This window comes from Narcine bancroftii, chromosome 3 (genome assembly GCF_036971445.1).
Source record: "Narcine bancroftii isolate sNarBan1 chromosome 3, sNarBan1.hap1, whole genome shotgun sequence".
NCBI lineage: Eukaryota > Metazoa > Chordata > Chondrichthyes > Torpediniformes > Narcinidae > Narcine > Narcine bancroftii.
The window spans coordinates 234961832-234975290 of NC_091471.1; the positions used below are offsets into that span (position 1 = coordinate 234961832).

Sequence of the window (13459 nt, forward strand, 5' to 3'; positions counted from 1 at the left end):
GTCTGTCCCCACACTGATCCCACTCTCTCCAAACCCCTGTCTCTCCCCACAACACCATCCCCAAACTGACCCCAGAATCTCCCCACAGCACCGTTTGTACCAACACTGACCCCACTCTCTCCCCACAGCCCCGCGTCTATCCCCACACTGATCCCACTCTATCCAAACCCCCATCTTTCCCCACACTGAATGCACTCTCACACCACAGCCCCGTGTATGTCCCCACACTGACCCCACTTCCTCCCCACAGCCCCGTGGTCTGTCCCCACACTGACCCCACTTCCTCCCCACAGCCCCGTGTCTGTCCCCACACTGACCCCACTCTCTCCCCACAGCCCCGTGTCCGTCCCCACACTGACCGCACTCTCTCCCCATAGACCCGTGTCTGTCCCCACACTGACTGCACTTTCTCCCCACAACCCCGTGTCTGTCCCCACACTGACCGCACTCTCTCCCCACAGCCCCGTGGTCTGTCCACACACTGACCCCACTCTCTCCCCACAGCCCCATGTCTGTCCCCACACTGACCCCACTTCCTCCCCACAGCCCCGTGGTCTGTCCCCACACTCTCCCCACAGCCCCGTGTCTGTTCCAACACTGACCGCACCCTCTCCCCACAGCCCCGTGTCCGTCCCCACACTTGTTTGGTTTTGGGTGGGTGTATCTCTCACTTTATTAACACTCCAACCCTCTCACACCTCCCTTCACTAGTTAATGTGAACTAACTACCGTTACCTGCCTTTGTACCAACTGTCAGGGGGAGCTAGGGCAGGGATTAGAGATGGAGTCACGGAACCTTCGAACCTTCAGTGTTAAACCTTTATTTAATGAAACGACACCAGCAAAACGGATCAACTATATACATCTCCCCCTGACAGTGCAGCTCCCTCTGTCCCGGCCCCGATTACGGTGAGCCTGGATTATGGGCTCCGGTCCCCAAGTGTGGCTCCTTCAGTCCCAGCCATGGGGAGGGGGGGGGCCTGGATTATGGGGCCTGGTCCCCAACTATATACATCTCCCCCCAACAGTGTGGCTCCCTCAGTCCCAGACCCGAGGAGGGTGGGCCTAGATTATGGGCCCCAGTCCCAGACCTTGTAGGTAAAATTATCACAATGTGATGTTCCCCCTTGAGGAGGTTCTGGAGGGATTCTGGGGGAAGACCCGCTCTTGCACGCCATGGCCTTGGATAGAGACAATGTCAACCATCTCTCTCAGCAGGGCACGTAGGTTGGGTCTGCCGGCAGAGTCCAGCGGATGCCCGTACTCATGCTGATATTTCTGTCGGAGCTGGAACAGGCTGAGTCCATCAGGGTGGAGGTCCAAGAGATGTCGGACAGCCTCACGAGGGTCCGGAGGGTTAGGATCTGCCGGAGGGGAGAGAGGGGCCAGTCAGCTCGTGTAGTAAAGGGGGAGGGGTGAAAAGATAGTGGGGAATTGACGGGCAGGGTCTACCGGTCTGTACACACACACACACGCTCACGCACACACACATGCTCACACACACACACACACACACTCTCACACACACTCATACATACTCACAGACACACACGCACATACACAATCACACACACACACTCATACACAATCACACAAACACACACACAGACGCTCACACACACATACATTCAGACGGACATGCACACACAGACAGACACACACACTCACACATGCATGCACAGACGCACACACTGACACAAAGACACACAGACACACACACGCGCTCACACACGCTCACACACACACACACTCACACACACACTCACACACTCACACATACACAATCACACACACTCATACACAATCACACAAACACGCACACAGACACTCACACACACACATTCAGACACAGACACGCATACACAGACAGACAGACACACACATTCACACACGCATGCACACAGACACACACACTGACACAAAGAGACACACACACTAACTCACACACATACACACTCACACACATTCTCACACACAGACACACACATTGACATAAAGACACACACACTCACACACATACACACACAGATACACACCCCACACACAATCTCACATACACAGATCCTCATACAAACATGGACACACACACACATACACATAGATACAAACACACACAGACGCACACATTCTCTCATACACAGACACAAACACACTCTCATGTACACACACACTCTCACACACATACACACCCACTCACAAACACACTCCACACACCCACATACCCACACACACACACCCACGTACACACACACTCACATGCACATGCTCACACACACACTCACACCTGCTCACACACACCCACGTACACACACATACACATACGCTCACTCATACACACGCACACTCACACTCATGTACACACACATACACACACACTCGCGCACACATACACACTCATATATACACACACTCATACTCACACAGTCCCTCGGAGACACACACACTCACACACTCATACACACACTCACACATATACACATACACACACATTCATACACAAAAACACATACTCTCATGCACACACAGACGCTCGCAGACACACATACACACACAAAGATGCACACACACTCATACACAGACACTCACACACACAGACACACATACTCTCTCATAAACACACACATTCACACACACACACAGACACACACACATTCACATTCACACATACACATTCACACACTCGTACACACACGCAGACACAAACACACACACACGCATACACACAGACACAGACAGACATAGACACACACACACACACTCATTCACACACTGTTCTCACCTTGTTTGTGTCTGCCCACTGCTCCCTCTTTCCCAATCTCTCCCAGACATATTCCTCTGTTCGATTCCATTTTCTGCCTTGTCTGTCTGGGTTTCCCAGTGGGATTGGAGGCGATTTCCCCTGGGAACAATGACAGAGGCTGTGAGAGAGGGAGTGGGGGAGAGAAGATAACAGAGCAGCCCCAGAGAGGGTGGGCCTGGATTATGGGCCCTGGTCCCGCAGTATATACATCTCCTCTTGATAGTGCGGCTCCCTCAGTCCCGGCCCCAGGGAGAGTGGGCCTGGATTATAGGTCCCAGTCCCGCAGTATATACATCTCCTTCAGTGACGTACCATTTTCTTGTCGGTAACCTTTGCCTTTTATTTCTTCCCTCTCACTCCCTCTCTCTCTCTTGCTCCCTCTCCTGTCACTCTCTTCCCTGCTCTCTCTCTCTCTTCATTTCCTCTCACTCTCTCTGTCTATCTTTTTCCCTCTTTGACATTCCCTCCCCCTCTAAGTCTCTCTTTCTCTCATGATTCGGAGCCGAAAAGGAGTGTGGGTATGACAACGTCTCTGTATATGCTTATCTTTGTGAGGTTTTTCAGTTGGTTGTTTTTCCCGACTCTTTTGTGTAGTCTTCCAAAGGCGCTATTTGCCTTGGCGAGTCTGTTGTCTATCTCGTTGTCGATCCTTGCATCTGATGAGATGGTGCAGCCGAGATAGGTAAACTGGTTGACCGTTTTGAGTTTTGTGTGCCCGATGGAGATGTGGGGGGGCTGGCAGTCATGGTGGGGAGCTGGCTGATGGAGGACCTCAGTTTTCTTCAGGCTGACTTCCAGGCCAAACATTTTGGCAGTTTCCGCGAAACAAGACGTCAAGCGCTGAAGAGCTAGCTCTGAATGGGCAACTAAAGCGGCATCGTCTGCATGATGCTGAACCAAGCCATGAAAGACCTCAACAATGAAGACAGGCACACATACTCTCTCATAAACACACACATTCACACACACACACAGACACACACACATTCACATTCACACACACACATTCACACACTCGTACACAAACGCAGACACAAACACACACACGGGTACACACAGACACAGACAGACATTCATACACACACACACACACACACACACACACACACACACACACACACACACACACACACACACACACACACACACACACACACACACACACACACTGTTCTCACCTTGTTTGTGTCTGCCCACTGCTCCCTCTTTCCCAATCTGTCCCAGACATATCCCTCTGTTCGATTCCATTTTCTGCCTTGTCTGTCTGGGTTTCCCAGTGGGATTGGAGGCGATTTCCCCTGGGAACAATGACAGAGGCTGTGAGAGAGGGAGTGGGAGAGAGAAGATAACAGAGTGAAGCCCCCTCTCCCCCGTCCTGTCACACACTCCCAGGGTGGGACACAGAGTGAAGGCCCCTCTCCCCTGTCCCGTCACACACTCCCCAGGTTGGGACCCACCTCTTGCCTCTTTCTCTCCTCTGCCAGTCCTGCTGCCCACACCTTTTCCAGGAATGGTGGAGGATCGTAGAACCTGACTGTATGTCATGGGAGGCGCCTCTGGGCCTGGTACAGAGGCTTCACCTTCAGCCTGTCCCCCTAGGCACGGAACATCTGGTCCCATTCTCTTTCCCCCGCCTCCTGCCCCCTTGGGCTGGTTCCTCCCCTCCCGGGACAAACTTGGCCACAAGTCCGTCTCGAATGGCTTATGGACGGGGAGGGTGTATAGCCCGAAACTGTGGCGCGGAGGAGGGTAGAGAAAGAGGCTGGGGCCCAGGTTGGCGGGCAGCCGAGGGGGGAGGGAGAGGCTGGGCCTCAGGCCTACCCCAGGCCCTGGGGAGCCCTGGCGAGGAATGGGCAGCCCTTGGGATCCTGGCACTCGAATCTGGAGCCTGGGGGTGCAGGGTCCGGTGGTCTGGATGTCGACCATCCCATGCAGGTCTTGGAGGAGGGCAGAGATGGATGGGTAACCGTGCACCAGAGGATTGAGTGGGTGTCCATGGAAGTGGAGGTAGGCCTCGGTCAGCTGCGACAGGGGGATTCCCTGCGGACTATTAAACAGCAGCAAGAGGATGTTGATTTTCAAATTCTCTTGGGTTCCCATCAGTCCTGGGGGAGAGAGAAAGAAAGTGAGAGAGAGACACATACATGGTCAATGACCTAGAGTATATACATCTCCCCCCGACAGTGCGGCTCCCTCAGTCCCAGCCCCAGAGAGGGTGGGCCTGGATTATGGGCCCTGGTCCCGCAGTATATACATCTCCCCTTGATAGTGCGGCTCCCTCAGTCCCGGCCCCGGGGAGGGTGGGCCTGGATTATAGGTCCCAGTCCCACAGTATATACATCTCCTTCAGTGACGTACCGTTTTCTTGTCGGTAACCTTTGCCTTTTATTTCTTCCCTCTCACTCCCTCTCTCTCTCTCTCTCTCTCTTGATCCCTCTCCTGTCACTCTCTTCCCCGCTCTCTCTCTCTTCGTATCCTCTCACTCTCTCTGATATCTTTTTCCCTCTTTGACACTCCCTCCCCCTCTCAGTCTCTCTTTCTCTCAACTTTTCTTTCTCTCTCTCCCCTTTTTCGCTCCCTCTCTCTCTTTTCCTCTTGTTGACTTTTGCTTTCATTTTTCCACAAGGACGTTTCAGGACCCGCCCACATCTGCTCAGGCAGGGAGTTGTCTCTCTGCTCCCGGATCTGGGAGGGAGTTGGATGCACAGTTCAACCCTCCCCCCCCCTTCTCTGTCCTCCCCCTTGCCCCTTCTCTCTCTCCCCATCTCCCCCACTCCCCCTCTCTCTCCCCTTCTCTCTCTCCCCATCTCCCCCACTCCCCCTCTCTCTCCCCTTCTCTCTCTCCCCCATCTCCCCCACTCCCCCTCTCTCCCCACCCTCTCCCCTCCCCGCCCTCTTTCCTCTGTCCTCCCCCTCCCCACCTCCCCTCTGACCTCCCCCTCTCCCCCCTCACCCACTCTCTCCCCCCTCTGTTCTCCCCCTCTCTCTCACCCTCTCCCCATCCCTCTCCCTCCCCATTCTCTCTTCCCCTTCTCTCTTTCTCCCCTTCTGTCCTCCCCCTCTCCCCCTCTCTTGCTTCTCTCCCCCTCTCCTGCCTCTTTCCCCTCTCCCTCACTCTCTCCCCCTCTCCTGCCTCTCTCCCCCCTCTCTTCCCAATCCTTTCTAGGCCTCTCTATCCCACCCTTTCTCTTCCCTTCTCCTTTCTCTCTCTCCCCTTCCTCACCTTCACTCTCTCCCCCTCACTCTCTCCCTCTCTCCCCTCCTTCATTCCCTCCCTCCCTCTTACCCTTTGCCCCATTCATTCTCCCTGTTGTTTCAACATTGTTTACTGTAGCAAGGTGCTGTCACGTTCCCCCTGCTCTGCTCACTCTACACCCATGACGACAATAACACCATCTACAATTTGCCGGCGATACCACAGTAGTGGGTTGTGTAAAGGAAGGCGATAAGTCAGCGTACAGGAGGGAGATGGAAAACTTGGCTGAATGGTGCACCAACACCGTCCTTGCACTCAATGACACCAACACCAAGGAGCTGCTGATTGACTTCAGGAAGGGAAAACTAGAGGTGAATGATCCAGTGATCATCGGGGGATCAGAGGTGGGGAGGGGGAGAACATTTAGGTTCATGGGAGTCACTATCTCAGAGGATCACCAATGGCAATGTGAAGAAAGCACGTCAGCGCCTCAACTTCCCCAGGAGTTTGCGGATGTTTGGTTTGACACTGGAACCCCTGGCAAATTTCTACAGAAGTGCGGTGGAAAGTGTGCTGACCGGGTACATCACGGTCTGGTGTGGGAACACCAATACCCCTGAATGTAAAGCCCTCCAAAAGGTAGTGGACACAGCCAAGGACGTCACAGGTAAAACCCTCCCCACCATCGAGAACATCTACAGGGAACGCTGCCGTCGGAGAGCAGCAGCGATCATCAAGGACCTCCACCATCCAGCACACGTTCTGTTCTCGCTGCTGCCATCAGGAAAAAGGTCGAGAGGCCATGAGACTTGCACTAGCAGGTTCTGGAACAGCGGCCACCCCTCCACCATCAGACTCCTCAACAACAGACTCAATCAGGGGCTCGGTTAAGGACCCTGACTTGGCCACTTTATTGATTTTCTTTGCTTCCCGTGTTGCACAGTCGGTTTGTTTACATTCATTACCTGTTTGCACTGTAAACAAGTTATTTTTTTGCCCCACCAATGAGTGGGAATTCTGCTGGCCCCACAGGATAAAGGAATCTCAGGGATGTAGGGGATGTCAGGTACGGAGTCTGCCAGTTAATCTGGGATTTGATTAACATAAAGCCTGTAATGTTACAGGCAACATGAGGCAGACAGAGTCTCCAATTGTGTTGCCTGGGGCCCACAACACAGAAAAGAGAAGTACAGGGTCCCTCAGAGCCACCAAGCACCCTGGATTTGCCTCCAGTGATTCCGCAGCCTCACACACTCCTGTTTGATCCGTCAGGCGCCCCACCTCCAGATCCGAACCTCCAGCACATGACCAAGCCCCTTCAGGAGCGCCTTCTTTCCCCCAGCGCCCTCTCCGCTACCTGGCTCCAGCGGAGCCCCTCGCTGGCCTGCAGGGCCATCTCCTCTGCTTCTCCCTCTCGAACGAGGTGGGGTGATGGGGGTGGGGGGGGGAGGTGTGTTCTCTCCGGTTCCAGTGCCCAGTGCCAGTCTGCTGCTACCCTCCCCGCCCCGGAGTGGGCCTCTGAAGATCACGGCCGCCACCATCTTAGGCAGAGGATTTTAACTAAAACCGGGCCACTTAAAGCCAGAACAGCGCCGGCGGCTTAAGCCCGGGCAGTGGACCCTTGGGAGCAGCACTGTGTCTCCACTCACCACTCTCCCGGGTCCCCAGTGCCCAGTTACATCACTGTTACAATAATTGCACTATCAGGAATAATTATTTCTATATAAATTAACACAAGTTCAATTCATTTCGCTGCCGAATGTGGAGATTTTATGTTTACAGAATCATTACAAAACACTTGACGTAATAACATATTTACACCACACGCCTTCTGAACCATCTGATCGACCTGAGTGGCAAACTCAGCCCCTTGTGATCATACAGAGTCACACAACGTGTTCATTCTGACACAAATCTCCCCACTCACACTGGTCCCACCTGCCCCTACCCCTCTAAACCCATCCTATCCATGGATCCGTTCCATCCACCCTGGTCCCACCTGCTCCTACCCCTCTAAACCCGTCCTATCCATGGATCTGTTCCACCCACACTGGTCCCACCTGCCCCTATCTCTCTAAACCTGTCCTATCCATGGATCTGTCCCACCTGCCCCAGGCCCTCTGTGTTGCCCCTCAGGTTCCCGTTAAATCTCTCCCTCTCCCCACCTTAAACCTTTGACTTCTGACCATCGATTCTCCGACTCTGGGTAAAACCCTCTCTGTGGTCCCCCAAATCTGTCCCTCTCCAGGTTCTGTACACCTCCATGAGTTCACCCCTCACCCTCCTGCGCTCCACGGGACAAAGCTCCAGCTGGTTCCACCTCTCCCTGCAGCTCAGGCCCCTCCCCAAGTTCCGGCAACATCCTCGCCGATACCCTCCATGCCCTCCCCAGCTCGACGTGCGTCACTCCTGTGGGGCCCATTAGCTTCTGCTGGGGAATGGCTTGAGGTGGGGGGAGACCCTCCCCCTTTCCACCCCCTCCTCTCCATGAGGGTGGGGCGGACGCGGGAATCTTCAGCCGTCTCTTGATGGATCTCCCCACTGCTGGGGTCCTGGTGGGAGAGGAGGAGGGTGAGGTCGTGCTCGAGGCAGGAGGCATTCCGTTCACTCTTCTCCAGCTCCCTGTATTCGCACACTGGTGTCCCTCCATTTACACACGAAGCCTCCCTCCATTTGCATACTCAATATCTCCCATTTGCACACTCAATCTTCATCCATTTGCGTATTCGGTCAACCCATGTGCACACTCACTCTTCCTCTATTTGCACACTCATCCATCATCGGTTGCACACCAAATATTTCTCCATTTGCACACTCCACACCTCCCCCGTTTGCACACTCGCACTCCCTGCATCCGCACACCCAATCACCTGTTATGTGCACACGATTTTCCCGAATTTGCACACTTATGCTGAGCATTTCCACACACACACCCTTCATTTGCACTCTGACACTTGTTCAATCACTCCGAGTCCTGGTTTTGGTTGGTTGCAATCTTTCTGTTTTCACACTTAATTTCCCCATATTTGCACACTCATAGCCCCATGCTAACATGACATACATTTGCACACTGTACTCTCTGCATTTGCACACTCACCTTTCCTGCATTTGTACACTCACCTTTCCTGCATTTGTACACTCACCTTCCCTTGCTCCCTGCAATTGCTTACTCACACTTTCTACATTTGCACACTCAATCTCCTTGGATTTGTCCACTCACAGTCACTGAATTCACACACCTCACTTTATGACACACTCCAAAGATTTGCACCGACACAATGTTGACATGCACAGTCATGGCCCCCAGCATATGCACACTCGTCACTCTCCCTCAGCCCACAAGTTCCCACAGTCACACTCCCTGCCTTCTCACGCTCACACCATAAATTTACACACTTGCAGCCCGTCCAGCCGCCTGTCCCACTCTCCATGCACTGGCACGTCCCAGATTTACACGCCTGCTCACTCTCACCTGGGCCATCAGATCTGGGCCTGTTGGACCGCCGGCAAGTCCCGGCCCCCCGCAGCGGCCGCGTCAATGTGCTGGGGGCCCAGGCGTCGGGAGGAGAGTGGCAGAGAGCGGCCCCGTCCTGGGTAGAAGTCCTTGGGGCGACGCGGGGTCACATCAGGTGTCTCCGTTGCCTTCTTGTCCAGACGGTGCCTCATGAGGGCAGCGGCTGGCGTGTCCTGGCTCTTCATAGACCGCACCTGTGGGGGGTGGAGGGGGGTTGTGAGCACCCTCGCACACTCAGGGTCTCCACTTTGCATGCTTCTGATCTTTGCACCTTCCTTTGCACACTCACACACCCCTCGTCTACTTCCTGTTGTTGCACGCTCGCACCACATCCACACGTGGGCATACTCACAGCCCCACAATTGGCACACTCAGGGAACCTGTGTTTGCACGCTCACACACTGTATGTGCACAAACTGTAGGCCTTTGCCGGCCTGCACTCCCCTCGGTTGTGTTTGCAAACAGTCTGGATTTGCACACTTTAACACCATTGTCCATGTACACACTCCCGCACTTCCACGTGCACGCCCTCCCTTCCCCCTCCTCTCCCTCCCATCCCCTCCCTCCCCCTTACCTCCCTTCTCTCCCCCTCCCCTCCTCCCTCCCCTACCTTCCTCCTCCCTCCACCTCCCCACTACCCCTCCCCTTCCCCCTCCCTTTCCCTTCATCCCACCCCTCCCTCCCCCTCCTCTCTCACCCTTCCCTTCCTTCCCCCTCCCCCTCCACTCCCCTCTCACTCCCCTCGCCCACTCCCCTCCCTTCCTTCCCCACCCCTGCCCTTCCCCTTCCTCCCCTTCCTCTTCCCCATTCCTCCTGTCCCCCTCTCCTCCCCACCCCTCCCCTCTCCTCTCTCCTCCCCTCCCTTCCCCAATCCCCTCCTCTTACCCTCCCCTTCCTTCCCCCTCCCCTCCCCCTCCCTCCTCTCCCTTCCCCACCCCTGCCCTTCCCTTTCCCCCTCCCCTAATCCTTTCCTCTTCCCCATCCCCTCCCTTCTCTCCCCCTCCCCCTTTCCCTTCCCCCCTCCCTTCCCTTCCCTCTCCCCATCCCCCACTCCCCTCCCCCACTCCCCTCCTCCTCCCCTTCCCCGCCAACCTTGCCATCCATTTCTGTCTCCATCCCGCAGACACCGCTGAGGCCGACTCCTGAACTCTGGCTGCGAGCGCTGAGGTCCCAGAGGGAACGGCAGCCCCGGGGTCGCCCACCTTCCGCCCGAAGGACCCCGAGGCCCTCACTCAGGGCCCGGGGAACATGGCAGCGGAGACGGGGAAGGGCGGAGGAGGGGAGGGGCAGCCGTCGGGGAGGGTACGGGCAGCCAGGCTCCGGGACGAAGCGTAGAGGACTCGGAACTCCCGATCGAAGGCGTCCACCACCTGCCCGCTCAGAAGGGCCACCAGGCTGCGGTCCAGGCGGGCGTCTGTCCAGGTGAAACTGTGGGGTCAGGGGTCAGAGGGGCTGCTCAGAGGGGGTCTTGCACTTTCACTTTTTCCCCCTCCATTTCCCTCCCTCTCTGTCACCCTCTCCTATCCATCTCCCTCCTCTCCCCCTCCCCTCCCCCCTCCTGAGCACCCTCCAACCCCTAGATCCCCCTCACACCCTCTCTCTCTTTTCCCTCCCCCCTCCCCCCTCCCCCTCCACCTCCCCTCCCTCCTACCTCTCCCCAGCCCGGCTCCCCCTCACCTGTACGATCCCATTACCACGCTCTCCCCATCCACCAGCAGGAAACGCTCCTTCACCGACCCGACCACCATTTTGCCGTCCCTCGAACAGAACGCACTTCCCACCAGGCCCCTCACCCGCATCCTCTGTAGGAGGGAGGAGAGAAGAAGGCAGAGGGGGTGGGTCAGAGATTGTCCACCCCTTCTTGCCCCCCTTCCAGATTCATCGCCCATGCCCTGCCTGGGGATAGCAGAGGATGGGGCATGTGGCAGGGCTGAAGGGCCTCACCTCCAGCTGCCGCAGGTTGACACCGGAAGCCTCGACCATCGCCAGGAACTCAGGCAGGCTACGGTGGTCCAACAGATGTAGACTGGAATGTTCCGCATTCGGGAGGTATCCACCAAATCCAGGAAGATGTCAACGTCAGTGAAGTGGTCCATAACGATAGCGATGAGCTGTGGGAGGGGGTGAGGGAGGTGGAGGGGAGAGAGGAGGTAAATGGGAGAGAGAGAGGGGGAGGCAGATGGAAGAGAGAGGATGAGGGAGGGAGAGGGGAGGAGAGATGGGAGAGAGGGGGGAGAAGAGGGGGAGAGAGGGGAAGGCGGGAGAGATGGTAAAAGATGGGAGATAGGTAGGGGGGAGAGGGTAAATGGGAGAGGGGGGGGAGAGGGACAGGGAGAGGGGAAGAGAGAGGGAGGAGAGGGAGAAGAGAGGGAGAGGGTAGAGAGAGGTGGAGAAAGGGAGAGGCGAGAGGGGAGAAGAGGGGTGAGAGAGATGAGGGGGAGGGAAGGGGAGAGTGGAGTGGAAGGGAGGTGGGAGAGAGGGAAGAGCGGTAAGAGATGGGGAGAGAGGGTGAGGGAGGGAGGGGGAGGGAATGAGAGGGGAAAGAAGGAGGCAAGGGGAGAGAGGGAGGAAGAGAAAGGAGGAGAGAGATGGGAGACGTTTGGAGGGGGAGAGAGGAAGGGAGAGAGAGAGGGGGGTAGAGGGGAGGGGAGAGAGTGAGAGAGAAGGGGAGGAGGGGAGAGGGAGAGAGGAGTGGAGAGATGGGAGAGGGTTGGAGGGGGAGAGAGGGAGGGGGAGAGAGGGAGGGGGAGAGAGAAGGGGAGAGAGGAGGGAGAGAGAGTGGAAGTGGGAGAGAGAAGGGGAGGAGGGGAGAGAGAGAGGGGAGAAGGAAGGGAGGGTGAGGGAGGGAGTAAAACTGTGTGCATGTTTGAAATTCCCTCTTGAGAGGAAAGGCCAGGACAGATTCCAGGAATATTTCTCAACCCTGTTGTTCGGGGTGGAGGACGAGAGTGTTGATGTTGCCTTGAGTCACATTGTTTGGATTGCGAGGTGTGGAATCAGGAGAGTGAAAACCTCCAGGACCAGGGCTCATAATCCAGGCCCAACCTCCCCGGGGCCGGGACTGAGGGAGCCACACTGTTGAGGGGAGATGTATATACTCCAGGACTGGGGCCCATAATCCAGGCCCACCCTCCCCGGGTCCAGGACCTCTCACCTCCTACCTCCCTCCTCCCCTCTTCCCCCTCACCTGCTTGGCGTTCTGCACCAGCCTCCGAATGACCTCCTTGATGGGCGGCGCTCCTTCAACTGGGGGATGGGTATAAATGGAGGCGCGGGTGATCCCCTTCCAGAGGCTGGCCTCTGGCCATCCGAGGGCCAGGAGTGGAGGCCGCACGTCTGAGGGGACCGGCCAGTAGGTGGAGGAGGGCGGGGTCCAGCTCCCAGTTGCCTTGGCCTGCTCTGCAGGACAGTAGCCATTTCCAGGGCAGTAAGCCTCACCAGGGCCCCAGGCCTTCCTGGGACCACGGGCATCAACATGACCCCAGACTTCGCCGGAACAGTAGGCCACATTGAGTCCCCAGGTCTTGCTAAGACGGCAGGCCTCACTGGGTCCACAAGGCTCGCCTCGATGGTAGGCCGCACCAGGACCCCAGTCCTTCCCAGGACCACAAGCCTTTTGGGAACTATAGGCCTCACTGGGATGGTGGGCCACACCAGGACCACAGACCTCATGGGTCTGGTAGGCCACAACTGGGTCCCAGGCCTGATCAGAGTTCCAGGCCTTTCTGGGGCCACAGGCCTCACCGGGACAGTAGGTCGCACCTGGGTCCCAGGCTTCACTGGGATCCCAGGCATCAGGAGAGCTCCAGGCCTCATTAGAACCATAGGCCTCACCAGGAACCCAAGCCTCACTGGACCTCCCTAACTCAGAGGGACCCCTGGCCTCACCAGGATGGTAATTTTTGATAGGATAGGCAATGATGGGGTTCCAGGCCTCAGTTGGGCCCCA

General features: G+C 56.4%; 2 protein-coding genes across 2 annotated transcripts; both read right to left on the reverse strand.

Moving 5' to 3' along the window:
- Window positions 1–805: 805 nt before the first annotated feature.
- Window positions 806–10626, reverse strand: LOC138756783 (uncharacterized). The gene is made up of 7 exons (XM_069923170.1): window positions 10603–10626; window positions 9639–9704; window positions 9469–9586; window positions 4258–4905; window positions 3979–4098; window positions 2780–2899; window positions 806–1364 (listed from the first exon to the last, which is right to left on the reverse strand). Exons 1-7 carry the CDS (start codon window positions 10624–10626, stop codon window positions 1108–1110), a joined length of 1353 nt encoding a protein of 450 aa, XP_069779271.1. The 3' UTR covers window positions 806–1107.
- A 19-nt stretch (window positions 10627–10645) lies between these two features.
- On the reverse strand, window positions 10646–13459 carry LOC138756784 (protein FAM83E-like; the record flags this gene model as incomplete). Its single annotated transcript, XM_069923171.1, is given in 5 exon segments — window positions 10646–10938; window positions 11188–11312; window positions 11455–11531; window positions 11534–11621; window positions 12698–13459. Coding segments are annotated over 5 exon segments (1248 nt in total), but the record flags the coding sequence as incomplete, so codon positions are not given.

Coding starts and splice junctions, on each gene's coding strand:
- LOC138756783 (XM_069923170.1), bottom strand. CDS start 10,626: ATGGAGACAGAAATGGATGGCAAG. Junction 9,705..10,602: donor AGACAGAAATGGATGGCAAG/GTTGGCGGGGAA, acceptor CACCCCCCACAG/GTGCGGTCTATGAAGAGCCA. Junction 4,906..9,468: donor GCCCAGATCTGATGGCCCAG/GTGAGAGTGAGC, acceptor TCTCTCCCCCAG/GACTGATGGGAACCCAAGAG.